We start from the raw sequence: 19,646 nt of genomic DNA, 5'->3' as shown, positions 1-19,646 counted from the left end.
CTCTGCAGTTCATGTTCCATGTGTTTCTGGATACTCGTTTTTTTGCCATTTGCGCAATTTGATCGAGACGCTTTGGTATGGAACTGGCTCAGTGGCTGAGGCCTGCAGTCATTGACACTGCACTCTCCAGACTGACTCAGTGGCTGTGGCCCCTGGATTGTTTTGGGGACTCTGCAGTTTGATGGTTAATATTCTGTGTTTTTTGCTCTCTTTTTACTGTTTGCGCGATTTGCTCTTTTTCTCACCCCTCGGGTGTTCAATGTTTTCTTTGAACTGCTTCCATGGTATTTCTTTCTTTTGTGGCTACCTATGGGAGGACAATTCTCTGGGATGCAAACTGTATACATACTTTGATAAAAGTGCACTTCAAAACTTTGAAAGATGTAGCATATTTCGAGAAGTCCTCTGGTTGATGAGTCCAGCAGTTATAGTCTCAAATTAAAAGGCTGGCAAAGGTTAGCATCATTAAGGACTCACACCATCCAGGACATGTCCTCTTCTCGTTGCTACCTTCAGGGAGGTGATACAGGAGCCTGAAGACCCACACTCCACATTTTAGGATCAGTTTCTTCCCACTACCATCAGATTTCTGAATGGTTCATGAACCCATGAACAATACTTCACTATCTTGTTCTCTTTTTGCACAACCTACTCAGTTTTCTTTATATATTTCTTATTGTTACTTACAGTAATTTTTAATATCTTGCACAATACTGCTGCCACAGAACAACATATTTCAAAGTTCAAAGTAAATTTATTATTGAAGTACATATACGTCATCAAATACAACCCTGAAATTCATTTTCTTGCCAGCATACTCAATAAATCCATCATAGGATAATAACCATAAATCAACGAAAGACTGCACCAACTTGGGCATTCCACCAGTGTGCAAAAGACAACAAATACAGGAAGAAATAATAATAATAATAAATAAGCAGTAAATATCCAGAACATGAGAAGAAGAGTCCTTTGGTTGTGGAAACTTTCAATAATGGGACAGGTGAAGTTGAGTGAAGTAATAACTGTTCCTGAACTCAGTGGTGAGAGTCCTGAGGCTTCTGTACCTTCTTCCTGAAGGCAACAGCCTGGGTGGTGGTGGTCCCTGACGATGGTTGCTATTTTCCTGCAACAACGCATCGTGTAGATGTGCTCAATGGTGGGGAGGGCTTTACCTCAGAATCAGAATCAGGTTTATAATCACCAGCATGTGATGTGTAATTTTTTAACTTAGCAGCAGCAGCAGTTCAATGTAATATATAATCTAGCAGAGAAATAAATAAATAAAATAAAAAATGATAATAATAATAAATACACAAGTAAATCAATTATGTATATTGAACAGATTAAAATAAAACATGCAAAAACAGAAATACTGTATACTAAAAAAAAAAGTGAGGTAGTGTCCAAAGATTCAATGCCCGTTTAGGAATCGGACAGCAGAGGGGAGGAAGCTGTTCCTGAATCACTGAGTGTGTGCCTTCAGGCTTCTGTACCTCCTACTTGCTGGTAACAGTGAGAAAAGGGCATGCCCTGCATGCTGGAGGTCCTTAATAATGGATGCTGCCTTTCTGAGACACCGCTCCTTAAAGATGTCCTGGGTACTTTGTAGGCTAGTACCCAAGATGGAGCTGACTAGATTTACAACCTTCTGCGGCTTCTTTCGGTCCTTTGCAGTAGCCCCTCCATTTCAGACAGTGACGCAGCCTGTCAGAATGCTTTCCATGGTACAACTATAGAAGTTTTTGAGTGTATTTGTTGACATACCAAATCTCTTCAAACTCCTGATAAAGTATAGCTGCTGTCTTGCCTTCTTTATAACTATATCGATACATTGGGACCAGGTTAGATCCTCAGAGATCTTGACACCCAGGAACTTGAAACTGCTCACTCTCTCCACTTCTGATCCCTCTATGAGGATTAGTATGTGTTCCTTCATCTTACCCTCCTGAAGTCCACAATCAGCTCTTTCATCTTACTGATGTTGATGTTGAGTCCAAAGTTGTCACAAGCTGTGGAGAATTTGTCCATATTGATTTGCATCTCTGGCTCCGAGCCAACATACAAGATGCAGTCATCAGCAAAGAAGAAGTCTCTCAGAACAGTCTCCTTAACTTTGGTAATAGCTTGAAGTCTCCTCAGGTTGAGCGCAGGACAGCAGAGAATCCTCTGAGGCGTTCCCAGTCACCAATGGCGTCAAACAGGGTTGTGTGCTCACACCCACACTGTTCAGCATGATGTTTACGGCCATGCTGAATGATGCCTTCCAGGACAGTGATGCTGGAATCCGCCTCAAGTACCAGTGTGAGGTGATGCATTCTGGATAGCGAAATCCAGGTAGAACTCACACAATGAACAACAGGGTTTTACGCAGTTTTGTAGAATAGAAGGACCTTTGAATACAAGTATGTTTCCCTGAAAGTGGAATCATGGGTAGACAGGGTGGTGAAGGAGGCTTTTGGCATGCTTGCCTTCATCAGAGCACTGAGCATAAAAATTCAGAGGTACAGGACTGTGGTGAGACCCCACTTGGAGTACTGTCTTCCATTTTGGTTTTCCTGCTACAGGAAAAATGTTATTAAACTAGAATGTGTGCAGAAAAAACTTACAAGAATACTGCCAGGGCTTGGTGTTTGAGATATGGGGAGAGGTTGGACAGACTAGTACTTTATTCCTTAGCGTAGGAGACTGAGCAGTGATCCTAAAATCATGAGGGACATAGATAGGGTGAAAACATGCAGTCTTCCTGAAGAGTTGGGGGATCAAGAACTAGAGGGCACATGTTTAAGGTGTGAGGGAAATGATTTAATAGGAATTTGAGGGAAAGCTTTTTTTGCATAAAAGGGGTGTTTATATGGAAGCAGCTGCTAGAAGAACTGGATGTGCACAATAACTTATAGAAGACGAACAGGTACTTGGATAGGAAAGGTTTAGAAAGTAATGGGCCAAATGTTTTGGACTCCCTAATATATGACAATGACCTTCTACCATATCCATATCCCTCATAATTTTATGAACTTCTATGAGGTCACCCCTTATTCTCCTGTACACCAAGGAATAAAGATCCAGCATGGCCAACATCTCTTCGTAACTCGGCCCATCTAGTCCTGGCAGCATTCTCATTAATCTCTTCTGCACCCTTTCCAGCTTGACAAATGTCAGTCCTGATGAAGGGTCTCGGCCTGAAACCCACTGTTTACTCTTTTCCATAGATGCTGCCTGACCTGCTGAGTTACTCCAGCACTTTGTGTGCATTGCTTTGGATTTCCAGCATCTACAGATTTTCTCATGTTTGTGAAACAAACAATATGAACTTCAGAGGTTCTTTAAAAACTGTCCTTTCTTCCTGTGCATCTGTGTAATCCACCACACACCTCTTTCTAGGTGCACACTTTTGTTGTAAAAATGGAACCATTTTCTCAGACTTGAGTAATAATACTTTCTATCGGCTTTCTCATACCTTCTGTCAACACAGGAGGTGACTATTCAGCCCATCAAGTCTACACAGATTCTCAGAGAAATTGCATCAATCAAGTTCCCCACTAACTTCCCTACAACCAATTCTCCCTCGCATGTGCATTATCTCCTACCTGCAAGGCACTTTACAGCAGTCAACTAGCCTACCAACAGCACTGCTCTGAGTTGAGGGAGGACATCAACATGGACTCAGTGGCCACTTTATTAGGTACAAGAGTGGAGACCAGTGTGGTCTTCTGCTGCTGTAGCCTGTCCACTTCAAGGTTCAGCATGCTGTGCGTTCAGCGATACTCTTCTGCACACCACTGTTGTAACATGTGGTCATTTGAGTTACTGTCACTTTCCTGTCAACTTGAACCAGTCTGGCTATTCTCCCTGACCAATCCCATTAACAACGATGATTTTTTTGCCTTTCGCACCATTCTGTAAACTCTATAAGACCATAAGACATAGGAGCAGAATTAGGCCATCTGGCCCATCGAGCCTGCTCCGCCATTTGAATCATGGCTGATCCTTTTTTTCTATCTCCTCCTCAACCCCAGTCCCTGGCCTTCTCCCTGTAACCTTTGATGCCATGTCCAATCAAGAACCTATCAATCTCTGCCTTAAATACACCCAACACCTGGCCTCTAACAGCTGCATGCGGCCGCAAATTCCACAAATTCACCACCCTTTGGCTAAAGAAATTTCTAGAGACAATTGTGCTTGAAAATCCCAAGAGATCAGCAGTTTCTGAGATACTCAAACCACCACATCTAGTACCAACAACCACTTTGTGGTCAAAGTCACTTAGATCACAATTCTAATGTTTGGTCTGAACAACAAATGAACTTCTTGACTATGTCTGAATGCTTTTGTCACATGATTGGCTGATTAGATATTTGTATTAACAAACAGGTATACCAAATAAAGTAGACACTGAATGTACTTAAAGGAAACAAGGAAATCCATGTGTTTGGAGGGAGAACATGCAAACTCCAAATGTTGTACTGAGAACAAGACTGAACCTAGGTCAGTGCAGCTAAGGCAGCAATATGCACCTATGACATTTCACTGAGGTGATGAGCGAGTGTTGGAATTCCCTCCTTTTGGGAGACAAGTTAACTACAGTCTTCCTCTCAAGATTCCATGGTAATATTTGAAGAGCTTAGATTTTCTTATATAAGTGTCACCTTTTCGATACCCTGCAAAATGAACTTATCCGTTTAATTGTGTGGATGTTAATGATCCCGCAGCACTATGTTACATACTCTTGATGACTAGACCAAGATTTAGCTCATGATCATATACTCCAAAATCAACTTGTGATTCATCTTTGCCAAGAGCTATGCAGCACTGAACGGACTGATGCATATACCAACAATAAGCAGATGAGTAGTACAATCCCTCCGAACATCCAACTTTTTCTTCCCATCAAAAATATCTAAGTTAAATTGCACATCATAAAGAGTTAATAAATCTCACACATTCCTTACCTCTGTATGCCTTTGATGAAGTGCATTATATTCTTTCTTGAGTTCAGACTCTCTCTCTTCCAATCTGCCAACTGAGGGAAAGAAAAACCATTAGAATGCTAACAAAAAGTGTCAGCAACAAATCCAGTTATCTCGTTCATCCTCAAACTCAATCACCAGCGAGAACAGCATTAACTTGTCATAAAGTGGGAGAACAAAAATAATGATGACAGTAACTTCATGCCACATTGAACATGTCAAAAGCTACCAAGTGTTTTCTAACTATACCTCATTATGCTGATTTTGTCCTCTACTATTTACAGCATGACTAATAATAATAATAAGTACTTTATTGATCCTGATTGGGAAATTATTTAATAACAGCAGCAACATTTAAAAACACACTTAATAATGACAATAAATATAATATTAATTAATAATACACACAATAATTTACCAGTGTGCAATACTGTATAATAATGTGTGAAGTAATAAAACAGAGACTATTTTACTATGATGTGTGTTCTTCTGCAGCACAAACTGTTGTATAAGCTTATTGCATTTGGTAGGAAAGATTTTCTGTAATGATCCTAGTGACAGCGGAGCCAAATGAGCCTGTTCAAAAGGGTGCTCCGCTGCTTATTCAGTACGTCATGGAGAGGATGTGACTGATTGTCCATAGTTGATCACAGTTTGTTTAGTGACCTCCTCTCCACCACAAACTCAACAGAGTCTGGGTTGTAGCCAAGGACAGATCCAGCATTTTTGCTAAGTTTATTTAGTCTTCTTGCATCACCAGCACCGATGCAGCTCCCCCAACATAAAGCCGCAAGAAGACTGTGCTCACTACAACAGGTTGGTAAAAGATCTCCAACATCCTGCTGCAAACATTGAGCTATCTCAGCTTCCTTAGAAAATAGAGTCTGCTAATCCTCTTCTTGTAAACAGCCTTGGTGTTTGTTTTCTAGTCAAGTCTGTTGTTGAGGTGAACACCCAAGTATTTGTACTCCTCCACCACTGCAACTTTTTCTCCCAGAATGTATACAGGACTCAAAACAACAAGCCCTGGGTCACCAGTGACCTGAAAGAACTTTTGAATATGAGGAAGAAAGCCTTCAGGTCTGGAGATAGACAAGTACTGAAGCAAGTACACAGTGAACTGAGGGTAAAGCTGAGGGAGTGTAAAGAATCCTACAAGAGGAAACTAAAGTACAAGCTCTAGCAGAATAGCATAAGGGACGTGTGGTCAGGCATGAAGCAGATTACTGGCTTCAAGGTTAAGGGTAGCAAGATCGAGGGCTGCCTGGATAGGAAAGTGTACATCTTCACACCCACTGCCTGTTCTGGATTAACAACTGGAAGCAACAAACTGATATTTTTTTAAACCACTGAAATGCTTTCAGAAATAAACTCTAGAACTATAAATAGAGATAAATCTACTCCTCATGGTATATTATACATGTACTATTTTAAGTGCGCATATACTGGATTTTGAACTAAATGAAGGTGGCTTCGGCGATCACACACACTTGACATAATTTACTGAACTAAACTAAAATTAGTTCTTGTTTTAATCTAAAGTTTGCAACTATAAATAGCAAAAACTTATATTATGAAGTTGAGAGAAAAGACCAAGATGGAAAACAGCTGGAGATTTGCCTTCATCGTTATTACCTGTATATTGTGCTTAGGCAACAAAAATGCTATGGTGGTGATGAATATGTGCATTTCAAGATAATTGTTGCATGTTGCTCAATGTTTACAGTGTACACCACACCTAAAGTTGGCATACTTTAACCAGATTATGAATATATTCCTACAGCTATTCACATTACATATTTTAGATTACTGATAACTGCTTGCAATTGTAAAGTGAGGTTACCAAAGTCCTACATTATACAAAAGTCATTTTTCAAATGTCAGTGAAGAAATTCTTCCATACCTGTCATAAATGGCTGTCCTTTTATTTTGACGAAAACAGACGAAAAAGTTCCGTCTAGACTACGATGAGTCCTATTGCCGTGGATTCTCCAGGCGAGAATACAACCTCTCAGCATTTATCCTGTTTAAGTCCCCAAGAATCTACATTTCAGCAAGATTGCTTCTTAATCTTCTAAATTCCAATGAAAAGAGTTAAAAAATGTTCAGCTTTTTCAATTAGGACAATCCCACTATACCTTCTCTGAACCACCTCCCTTATCTTCCTCAAATAGGGGCAGCAACGCTGTTCACAGTACACCTCATTCTGCAGATTAGCATATTTCTCTATATGTATGAACATATACATATATACTCCATCCCCCATGAGGTAGAGCCCAACATTCCAGTAGGTTTCTGTATTACTTGTTACCCGTTTATATGTTGTGTACACAGACCCCAAATCCCTTTCTGCTGTGACTTCCTGCAATTCCTTTCCACATAAATATTTTACTTTGTTCCCCCTTCCAAAATGAGTACTTCATATTTTCCCCACATTTTTAAATCTGGACGAATCCAATGGCTTTCTTCCTCAAAATTATAATCAATATGAATAAACAATTGTAGTTTCAGACCTGATCCCTGCAGTATGGTTTATCCCTACTTCCTCTCTGCTGCTCCATCGTCTAACCATATCACTATATAAGCTGTGGCACCATGGGTTCTTACCTTGTAACTGAACTTATTGTCAGTCATCTTGTTAAATACCTCTTGAAAGTCTACATACATTCATGAAACCACGAAGATCAAATCTCATCTGATAAATGCACTGATTTTGTTACATGTATATGCACATTTTCTCCAACTGTCTTGGACCTTGAGCATAGAACAGCAAAGGAACAGGCCGTTGTGCCAACAACACTGGAGCCAATTTAAACTAATCCCATCTGCCTGCACGTGGTCCTTATCCTTTCATTCCCTGCCTGTATAAATGCCCTTCAAATGTTGCTATTGGATCTGTCCCCTAAAACCCTCACTAATTTTTACAGATGCACCGTAGAAAGCATTCTTCTAGGGTGCATCACAACCTGGTATGGAAGTTGTCCTGTCCAAGACTGAAAGAAGCTGCAGAAGATCATGAACACAGCGCAGCACATCACACAAACCAATCTTCCATCCTTGGACTCACTTTATACCGCACGCTGTCAGAGCAGTGCTGCCAGGATAATCAAGGACACGACACTTTTCGTCCCTCTTCCCTCCAGGAGAAGGCTCAGGAGCTTGAAGACTCGTACAGCCAGATTTGGGAACAGCTTCTTTCCAACTGTGATAAGACTGCTGAATGGATCCTGACCCGGATCTGGGCCGTACCCTCCAAATATCCGGACCTGCATCTCGGTTTTTTTTGCACTACCTTACTTTCCATTTTTCTATTTTCTATTTATGATTTATAATTTAAATTTTTAATATTTACTATCGATTTGTAATCCAGGGAGCAGGAAGCGCAGAATCAACTATCGCTGTGATGATTGTACGTTCAAGTATCAATTGTTTGGCAACAATAAAGTATGAAGTATTTCTACCATCACCTTTGGCACCACATTAAAAAAAACTTGCCTAACAAATCTCCTCTAAGTGTCCTCCTTTCACCTTAATATATGCCCTCCAGTATTTGAACTTTTCATTCTGGGGAAAAAAATCTCTATCTACCCTACATATGCCTCTCACAATTTAGTTACATAATTCAATCCAGTCACCCCTCAGCATCTAATGCTCCAGAGAAAACAATCAAATTTTGACCAAACTTGTCTTATAGCTACACACACAAAATGCTGGAGGAACTCAGTAGGCCAGCCAGCATCTATGGAAAAGAGTAAACAGTCGAAATATTGGGCCAAGACCCTTCATCAGGATTGGTAAAAAAGATGAGAAGTCAGAGCAATAAGGTGGGAGGAGTGGAGGAAGAAGTACAAGGTAGTAAGTGGTAAGTAAAACCAGGACAAGAGTAGAGGTGAAGTAAAGAGCTGGAAAGTCAATTGGTGAAAGAGATAAAGGGCCAGAGAAGGGGAAATCTGTTGGAAGATGATAAGGGAGGTAAAGAAGATAAGGTGAGATCCCGATGAACCTCTTCATCATCATCTCTTGGGTTCAGTGGACATTGAACCCATGAACACTACCTCACTACTATTTTATTTCTTTGTGTTGCTTACTTAATTTAACTATTTAATATATATACTTAAAATAATTCCGTTTTTGCTTTATTATTATGTATTGCATTGTACTGCTGCCACAAAGTCAACAAATTTCACGGCATATGCTGATGATATTAAACCTGAGCAACATACATCAAAGTTGCTGGTGAACGCAGCAGGCCAGGCAGCATCTCTAGGAAGAGGTGCAGTTGACGTTTCGGGCCAAGACCCTTCGTCAGGACTAACTGAAGGAAGAGTTAGTAAGAGATTTGAAAGTGGGAGGGGGAGGGGGAGATCCAAAATGATAGGAGAAGACAGGAGGGGGAGGGATGGAGCCAAGAGCTGGACAGGTGATTGGCAAAAGGGGATACGAGAGGATCATGGGACAGGAGGTCTGGGAAGAAAGACAAGGTGGGGGGGGAACCCAGAGGATGGGCAAGGGGTATAGTCAGAGGGACAAAAGGAGAAAAAGGAGAGTGAGAGAAAGAATGTGTGTATAAAAATAAATAACGGATGGGGTACGAGGGGGAGGTGGGGCATTAGCGGAAGTTAGAGAAGTCGATGTTCATGCCATCAGGTTGGAGGCTACCCAGACAGAATATAAGGTGTTGCTCCTCCAACCTGAGTGTGGCTTCATCTTGACAGTAGAGGAGGCCGTGGATAGACATGTCAGAATGGGAATGGGATGTGGAATTAAAATGTGTGGCCACTGGGAGATCCTGCTTTCTCTGGCAGACAGAGCATAGGTGTTCAGCAAAGCGGTCTCCCAGTCTGCGTCGGGTCTTGCCAATATATAGAAGCCCACATCGGGAGCACCGGACGCAGTATATCACCCCCAGCCGACTCACAGGTGAAGTGTCGCCTCACCTGGAAGGACTGTCTGGGGCCCTGAATGGTGGTAAGGGAGGAAGTGTAAGGGCATGTGTAGCACTTGTTCCGCTTACAGGGATAAGTGCCAGGAGGGAGATCAGTGGGGAGGGATGGGGGGAACAAATGGACAAGGGAGTCGCGTAGGGAGCAATCCCTGCGGAAAGCAGAGAGGTGGGGTAGGGAAAGATGTGCTTAGTGGTGGGATCCCGTTGGAGGTGGCGATATTGGAGATATTAAACCTGATTCTAGTTCCAAGGCCTCCTCATCCTTCCCATAATGTGGCAACCAGAACTACACACAATACTCCAAATGAGTCATTCAGTGTATTTTAAGTGGTGACTCATAGGTTCTTGATTAGTGTCAAAGACTATGGGGAAAAGACAGGAGAATGTGGTTGAGAGAGAAAATAAATCATCCATATTTGAATGCTGAGCTGAATTCTGCTTCTACGTTTCAAGCATTTCACTCTATGTTTTGATGCACATGTGAAAATAAACTTGAAACTAAACCTGAAAGCCTTAAGTCTGAACTAAAGTTTTGTACAGCTGTAACGTGACCACCCAAATTTCAGACTCAATGTCCTGACCGATAAAGTACATCACATGCCTCCTACAGTATCCTATCCTATCCACTTGCATTGCCACTTTCAGGGAGTGATGGACTTGCATCCCAAGATCCCTCTGTGAATCAATGCTCCTCAGGGTCCTCCCAGTTACTGTTTACTTTCCTCTTGCATCTGACCTCCCAAAATACACACCTCAAGATGATATCAGAAGCGGAGTGGAAGCAAATTCTCCTCAATCCTCTGGAGTTACCTAGAATGCCGATTGCCTTGAATTGCTGTATTGAGAGAAGATATTCTTCATATGAGACTTTAAAGCATGATCCCATGGCTCTCATAGAAACAGCACCACGTCCTGGCCAAACAATAACCTTCAACCAACACTGAAAGAATATACATATTGCAGCAGTTTCTGGAAATGAAGGGCTGCCACATTGAGATAAGCACAAATTCAAATTATCGAGAGATTATGGAAATTAAACATGCTGTAGTAAATCTCTGATAATCTAGTAACCTCAGACACCGGTGATGCCGGACAGGTAGGTTTTCAAGACCAGTTATTACTTGTTTCAATACCCAACATGTATTTTAAATCTGCTTCATTTTCTATACATTACAAGAAAATAAAAATTTCTCGTGAATGTTTAAAGTTCAAAGTAAATTTATTATCGAAGTACCTATACGTCACCATATACAACCCTGAGATACATTTTCTTCAGGGCATACACAGTAAATCCAAGAAACACAATAGAATCAATGAAGGACCACACCCAATAGGACAGACAACAACCAGTGTGCAAATACAAAAGAAAAAAAGTAATAAGAATAAATAGATAAGCATAAATATTGAGAACATGAGATGAAGAGTCCTTGAAAGTGAGTTCATAGGTTGTGGGAACAGTTCAGTATTGTAGTTAGTGAAGTTATCCCCACTGTTTCAAGAGCCTGATGGTTGAAGAGTAATAACTGTTCCTGACCCTGGTGGTACGAGTCCTGAGGCTCCTGTACCTTCTTCCTGATGGCAGCAGTGAGAAGAGAGCATAGCCTGGACTAGTAGGTATTTGGAAAGCTCAGTGATGTATGACTTGAAACAGGAGTGCAGGAAATAAGACCCAGAGAGGCAAATGCCAAACCATTGGGCTTTCCTAACAAATGGGAAGCAGATCATGGGTGTTTTACTATATAATAAAAACCAGTTTAATCTAGTGAATCTAATTTGAATTTAACAAGATAAAACATGCCATATGACACAAGACCACAAGACATAGGAGCAGAGTAAAGCCACTCAGTCCATCGAGTCCTCTCCGCCATTTCATCATGGCTGATCCTGGACCCCATTCAACCCCAAACACCTGCCCTCTCACCATATCCCTTGATGCCCCAACCAATCTGTAATCTAACAACATACATCAAAGTTGCTGGTGAACGCAGTAGGCCAAGCAGCATCTATAGGAAGAGGCGCAGTCGATGTTTCAGGCCGAGACCCTTCGTCAGGACTAACTGAAGGAAGAGTGAGTAAGGGATTTGAAAGCTGGAGGGGGAGGGGGAGATGCAAAATGATAGGAGAAGACCATCACTAAGCACATCTTTCCCTCCCCCCCCCCTCTGCATTCCGCAGGGATCGCTCCCTACACAACTCCCTTGTCCATTCGTCCCCCCCATCCCTCCCCACTGATCTCCCTCCTGGCACTTATCCGTGTAAGCGGAACAAGTGCTACACATGCCCTTACACTTCCTCCCTTACCACCATTCAGGGCCCCAAACAGTCCTTCCAGGTGAGGCATCACTTCACCTGTGAGTCGACTGGGGTGATATACTGCATCCGGTGCTCCCGATGTGGCCTTTTATATATTGGTGAGACCCGACGCAGACTGGGAGACCGCTTTGCTGAACATCTACGCTCTGTCCGCCAGAGAAAGCAGGATCTCCCAGTGGCCACACATTTTAATTCCACATCCCATTCCCATTCTGACATGTCTATCCACGGCCTCCTCTACTGTAAAGATGAAGCCACACTCAGGTTGGAGGAACAACACCTTATATTCCGTCTGGGTAGCCTCCAACCTGATGGCATGAACATTGACTTCTCTAACTTCCGCTAGGCCCCACCTCCCCCTCGTACCCCAGCTGTTACTCCTTTTTATGCACACATTCTTTCTCTCACTCTCCTTTTTCTCCCTCTGTCCCTCTGAATATACCTCTTGCCCATCCTCTGGGTCACACCCCCCCCCCGTCTTTCTCCCTAGGCCTCCTGTCCCATGATCCTCTCGTATCCCCTTTTGCCTATCACCTGTCCAGCTCTCGGCTCTATCCCTCCCCCTCCTGTCTTCTCCTATCATTTTGCATCTCCCCCTCCCCCTCCAGCTTTCAAATCCCTTACTCACTCTTCCTTCAGTTAGTCCTGACGAAGGGTCTCGGCCTGAAACGTCGACTGCGCCTCTTCCTATAGATGCTGCTTGGCCTGCTGCGTTCACCAGCAACTTTGATGTATGTTGCTTGAATTTCCAGCATCTGCAGAATTCCTGTTGTAATCTAACAACTTCCACTTTGAATATACCCATGGACAAGGCCTCCAACACAATTTGTGGCAGAGTATTCCACAGATTCACCATTCTTTGGCTAAAATATTCCTCCTCACTTTTATTCTAAAAGGTCACCCCTCAATTTGAGGGTGTGCTCTCTAGCTCTGGATAAACCCACCACATCAACTTTACCTAGTCTTTTCACATTTGTTAAGCTTCAATGAGATCCCCACACATTCTTCTAAATTCCAGTGAATACAGGCCTGAAGCTGCCAAACACTCCTCATATGTTACCCATTTCATTCCCGAAATCATCCTCATGAACCTCCTCTGGACTCTATCTAAAGACAACACATTCTTTCTGAGATAAGGGGCCCAAAACTGTTGACAAATCTCCAAGTGCAGCCTGAATAGTGTCTTATAAAGCTTCAGAATTATCTCCTTGTTTTTAATACTCTAATCCCCTTGAAATAAATGGCAACATTGCATTTGCCTTCTTTACCACAGATTTAGCCTGTGTATTAACCTTCTGGGAGTCTAGCATGAGGACTCGCAAGTCCCTTTGCACCTCTGATGTTTGAATATTCTCCCCGCTTAGATAATAGTCTGCACTATTGTTCTTTTTACAAAAATTCATTATCATACACCCTATCCTCTTTGTATGCGGGGGGATACATTCCTCAAAGTCGACGCATAATGTGAAAAATTATTTAAATGGAGAAAATAGGGATGCGTTCTTGAGGGCTTCCTAAATATGCTTTATCTGTAATTTATTCACATTTTCATACCAATACGACACAAAAGCAGTACCACAAGGCAACATTCATATTATATTTCATCAATTTAAGGTAATATACAATGTAATAAATCATAGAAAGTTAACATACTAGGGTATACAGTACTCACCAACAATGGCAGGTGTGTTTGCTCCGGGAGATGAGTGGTTGTTGTGGTGTCGGGCAGCTTTACAGGGATGAGGTGGATGGTTGTGTGTCGTCAGGATCATCAAGGACAGCAAGGGGTGAAGGAAGACTCACAAAACTCTCAGTACTGCCAGCAGCAGGAGATGACACCGGTTTGAAGAAAGTTGTGAGGGTTGTTTGCTTGGCAGCATTTTGTCTTTCAGCATAAATTTGCTTGTAGGGAAGAAGGCTTGACTGCAGGGAACGACTGAAATGCTGACCTTGTTCTAAACTTGGGTCCATGTCCATCGCTATTTGTGCCAAGTGTTCTGCAGCCTTAAGAAATTCTGCCAGTTGCTTCAGAGTGGAAGACCTGACCTCTTTCCAGGATTCATCAATGTTGTTGATGGCATGTCTGATGTTGAAGGACTTGCACCATTCCCTCACCGTTGGTAAACTCCCGGGATTTTCAAAATCATCTGCTGCTTGCAGCACCTGAGAGACAGATCGCCGTAAAAAATATGCCTTGAATGTGGATATCACACCTTGGTCGAGTGGTTGAATCAGTGATGTTGTGTTAGGCGGCAGGAAACGCACTTCTGTTAGGATGAATGCTGTACAAATGTTTAGGATGGGCTGGCGCATTGTCAAGCAACAAAAGAACCTTAAAGGCCAGATTCTGTTCCGGGCAGCAGCGTCCAGCCTCAACAGCAAAATGATCAGCAGACCAACCTTCAAAGATTTGACCAGTGACCCATGCTTTCTTCTTAGCTGCCCAGTGGACAGGAAGCATATTCTTACTCAAACCCTTAAGAGCACGGGGGTTTAGTGAATGATAAACTAACAGTCTCCTTCGGCATTGGAACACATAAGCAAAGTCAATCTATCCTTTGCTGTCTTGAAAACTGACGCAGTTTTTGGACGCATATAACAAGAAGTTGGTAGAAATAGGTTCCTCGCATAACTGAATCCGCATTGACTGAAGACACATATAACGAGGATAGGGTGTATATTTTCCAAGCCTATATTCTATCTGCCATCTTTTGTCCATTCTTCCCATTTGTCTAAGTCCTGCTGTAATCGTATTGCTTCCTCAGCACTACCTACCCCTCCATTTATCTTTGTATCATCCGCAAACTTTGACACAAAGCCATCAATTCCACTATCTAAATCATTGGCAAACAATGTGAAAAGTAGCAGTCCTAATACTGACCCAAGGAACACCACTAATCACTGGCAAACAACCAGATAAAGCCCCTTTTATTCCTACTTGCTGCCTCCTGCCTGTCAGCCACTCCTCTATCCATGTCGGCATCTTTCCTATAATACCATAGGATTTTGTCCTGTAAAGCAGCCTCATGTGTGTCACCTTATCAAATGCCTTCTGAAAATCTAAGTAAATGACATCCACTGCATCTCTTTTGTCCACTCTGCTTGTTATTTCCTTGAACAATTCTAACAGAAAGTCAGAAGGCATGGGATCCAGGGAAGTTTGGCCAGGTGGATTCAGAATTGGCTTGCCTGCAGAAGGCAGAGGGTGGTGGTGGAGGGAGTACATTCAGATTGGAGGATTGTGACTAGTGGTGTCTCACAAGGATCTGTTCTGGGACCTCTACTTTTCGTGATTTTTATTAACGACCTGGATGTGGGGGTAGAAGGGTGGGTTGGCAAGTTTGCAGACGACACAAAGGTTGGTGGTGTTATAGGTAGTGTAGAGGATTGTCGAAGATTGCAGAGAGACATTGATAGGATGCAGAAATGGGCTGAGAAGTGGCAGATGGAGTTCAACCCGGAGAAGTGTGAGGTGGTACACTTTGGAAGGACAAACTCCAAGGCAGAGTACAAAGTAAATGGCAGGATACTTGGTAGTGTGGAGGAGCAGAGGGATCTCGGGGTACATGTCCACAGATCCCTGAAAGTTGCCTCACAGGTAGATAGGGTAGTTAAGAAAGCTTATGGGGTGTTAGCTTTCATAAGTCGAGGGATAGAGTTTAAGAGTCGCGAGGTAATGATGCAGCTCTATAAAACTCTGGTTAGGCCACAATTGGAGTACTGTGTCCAGTTCTGGTTGCCTCACTATAGGAAGGATGTGGAAGCATTAGAAAGGGTACAGAGGAGAGTTACCAGGATGCTGCCTGGTTTAGAGAGTATGCATTATGATCAGAGATTAAGGGAGCTAGGGCTTTACTCTTTGGAGAGATTAATACAAGATAATAAGAGGAATAGATAGAGTGGATAGCCAGCGCGTCTTCCCCAGGGCACCACTGCTCAATACAAGAGGGCATGGCTTTAAGGTAAGGGGTGGGAAGTTCAAGGGAGATATTAGAGGAAGGTTTTTCACTCAGAGAGTGGTTGGTGTGTGGAATGCACTGCCTGAGTCAGTGGTGGAGGCAGATACACTAGTGAAGTTTAAGAGACTACTAGACAGGTATATGGAGGAATTTAAGGTAGGGGGTTATATGGGAGGCAGGGATTGAGGGTCGGCACAACATTGTGGGCCGAAGGGCCTGTAATGCGCTGTACTATTTCTATGTTCTATGCTCTATGTTAACAGATTTGTCAATACCTGAAACCTCATCCTTAATAATAGACTTCAACACTTTTCCAACCACTGAGGTTAGGCTAACTGGCCCATAACTTCCGCTCTTTTGTCTTCCTCCCTTCTTAAAGAGTGGAGTGACATTTGCAATTTTCCAGTCCTCCGGGACCATGTCAGAATTAAGTAATTCTGGAAAGATTATGACCAGTGCACCTGTTATCTTTTCAACAGCCTCTCTTGTAATATAATGTTAAGAAGTTAGCATCTCACGGGCCTCTGGTAATGTAATGTTAAGAAGCTAGCATCTCGCAGGCCTCTTGTGACTCTGGCTATTTTGTCAGAGTTATAGCGGCTAAGACTTTGACAAAAAGCATAGAAGCACAAGTGTTTCTCACAAGATAAGCTGAGCGGGTGACATTATTCTTGGTATGAGACCCTGTAACTTCAGTCCTTGCTTAAGAACAACTTGTACCATTGTTTAACTGCTGTAAGAAACATAGTGCTTGCTGCATAAGCATTATAACGAATGCTTGTTTCAAGGATGGGAAGCCCTGAGGGGTAAGTCTATGTCTGGCAGTTCCCAGACATAAGGGTAGTTAAGCTGTTACACGAACAATTTCTGGCTGATAAGTTAAACAATACTCATCTGTACAGAAACTAAGGGGGTGAACCCACCTGTATCTATGTATGTGACTGCATATGTATAAAAAGCACTGTATTTGCTTCAGAAGCCAGAGACCCCTGGAGCCCAAGAGATTGTTTAAGGAGGGTTCTCTCTGGTAACTTGCTAATAAAGACTTAAAGTAACATTCACTGTAGTATGTGGTGTCTTTGCATCAGGCAGATCGAAAGAAGTTTACGACACTTTCAGAACTCTGGGAAATAGTCCATCTGGTCCTGGTGGCTTATCCACCTCAAGACCTTTGAGTTTACCTAGCACTTTTTCCTTTGTAATAGCAATGGCACTCACTCCTGCTCCCTGACACTCACGGACCTCTGGCATATAGCTAGTGTCTTCTACAGTAACGAATGAAGCAAAGTACCTATTCAGTTCATCTACCATTTATTTGTCCCCATCACTACCTCACCAGCAGAGGTCCAATATCAACTCTCACCTCTCTTTTATACTTTATATAACTGAAAAAGGTTTCAATATCCTGCTTTAGTATTCTGCTCGAAAAAAGCAACAAAACACTTTTAACATCGTAAACCAGCGGGTTGTTGTTATGTCTCCCACTTGCTGTGAAAATGGGGGGACACCTCCCTCTCCCTTGCCAGGGAGAGAGAGAACCTGTGGGTTGTCAAATTTTGGATGAAATACGAAGCCTTTGGGGCAACTTTGGTCTGTGTCTTTGCCATTGTTTTGCACATGCTTGGGCTCGGTGATGGTACCGGTGCGCGTTTATTTTTGCTGGTGGGTGGAGGGGGGATCATTGCTCACTGCCGCTTATGCGTGGAAGCGGAGAGCTGGGGGAAACTTTGGGGTTCTCATGTATAACTGTTGTTCATTCTTTGGGGCACTTCTCTGTTTTCATGGATGTTTGTGACGAAAAAGCATTTCAGGATGTATATTGTATACATTTCTCTGACATTAAATTTGACCTTTGAACCTTTATATTATGGGCTAGTTTGCCCTAATATTTCATCCTTTCCCTTCTTACACCTTTTTTAGTTACCCTTTGTTAGATTTTAAAGCTTCCTAATTATCCAACTTCCCACCAACTTTTGCTGCCTTATATGCCCTTTCCTTGGCTTTTATGCAGTCCTCAACTTCCCTTGTCGGCCACGGTTGCCTAGCCCTGCCATTGGAGAACAACTTTTTCTGTGGGATATACCTATCCTGCACCTTGTGAACTATTCCCAGAAATGTCAGCCACCTCTGTTCTGCCATCATCCCCGCCAGTATCCCCCTCCAGTCCACCTAGGCAAGCTTCTCTCTCGTGTACCTGTAATTCCCTTTATTCCATTGTGATACAGATACATGTGACTTATGCTTCTCCCTCTCAAACTTCAGTATGAATTCAAACACATTATAATCACTGCCTCCCAAGGGTTCCTTTACATTAAGCTGACTAATAAAATCCGGGTAATTACACAACACCCAATCTAGGATAGTCCTTCCCTTGTCAGCTCGAGCACAAGCTGCTATAAAAAGCCATCTTGTAGGCATTCAACAAATTCCCTCTCTTGCGATCCAACACCACCTGATCTTCCCAATCCCCTTGCATATTGGACAAAACATACTCACCAGATAATTTGATTATAATCATTTTTAAAATCACATCACACAATATTAAATCAGGTCCAACCTCAGTTCTGTTTCTTTCCTCTCCCTTGAGATCAAGAATTTGCCATATTTTCATGCCTAATTCAGGCCTTTATATCAAAAACACTAGATTACAGCAATACACTTTCACTGACCTCCAACACAATCTATAGACAAACTTCAACTCATTCAGAACACCGCTACTAGACTTCTAAGTAAAACCAGGATGAGGGAGCTCATCACTCTCATCCTAGCTACTCTGCATTGGCTTCTTGAATCTTTTAGAATTGTTTTTATAGTTCCATTGGTTTTAAAGCTTTCAATGGTCTGAGTAAGGAGTACATTACAGAATCGCTTTGGTTTTATAATCCTGCTCAAGCTCTCAGGTCTTCCTCTGCCAGTCTCTTAAATTTAAGCAAGCTCCCTCAAGAGATAATTGACAGATCAGCAGTTTTGAACTACGCTCCTAAACCGTGGAACTCAATACCTAAAACTATAATAGTCATAGTCATAGTCATACTTTATTGATCCCGGGGGAAATTGGTTTTCATTACAGTTGCACCATAATAATAAATAGCAATAGAACCATAAATAATTAAATAGTAATATGTAAATTATACCAGTAAATTATGAAATAAGTTCAGGACCAGCCTATCGGCTCAGGGTGTCTGACCCTCCAAGGGAGGAGTTGTAAAGTTTGATGGCCACAGGCAGGAATGACTTCCTATGACGCTCTGTGCTGCATCTCGAAGGAATGAGTCTCTGGCTGAATGTACTCCTGTGCCCACCCAGTACATTATTTAGTGGATGGGAGACATTGACCAAGATGGCATGCAACTTAGACAGCATCCTCTTTTCAGACACCACCGTCAGAGAGTCCCGTTCCATCCCCACAACATCACTGGCCTTACGAATAAGTTTGTTGATTCTGTTGGTGTCTGCTAC

General features: G+C 42.4%; 1 protein-coding gene across 2 annotated transcripts in view; it reads right to left on the bottom strand.

Moving 5' to 3' along the window:
- The window catches only part of spag9b (sperm associated antigen 9b), a 300,349-nt gene that overhangs the window by 186,997 nt on the left and 93,706 nt on the right, over nt 1-19,646 (bottom strand). For both annotated transcript variants that reach the window (XM_063030689.1, XM_063030690.1), the window contains exon 3: nt 4,953-5,023. In XM_063030689.1, coding sequence (XP_062886759.1) covers nt 4,953-5,023 — 71 coding nt within the window. The remainder of the gene's footprint in view (nt 1-4,952; nt 5,024-19,646) is intronic.

Source organism: Mobula hypostoma, chromosome 22, assembly GCF_963921235.1.
Source record: "Mobula hypostoma chromosome 22, sMobHyp1.1, whole genome shotgun sequence".
In the NCBI taxonomy this organism is placed as follows: Eukaryota; Metazoa; Chordata; class Chondrichthyes; order Myliobatiformes; family Myliobatidae; genus Mobula; species Mobula hypostoma.
The sequence above is the reverse complement of the archived record's forward strand: the minus strand, read 5'-3'. Positions and strand labels throughout refer to the sequence as shown.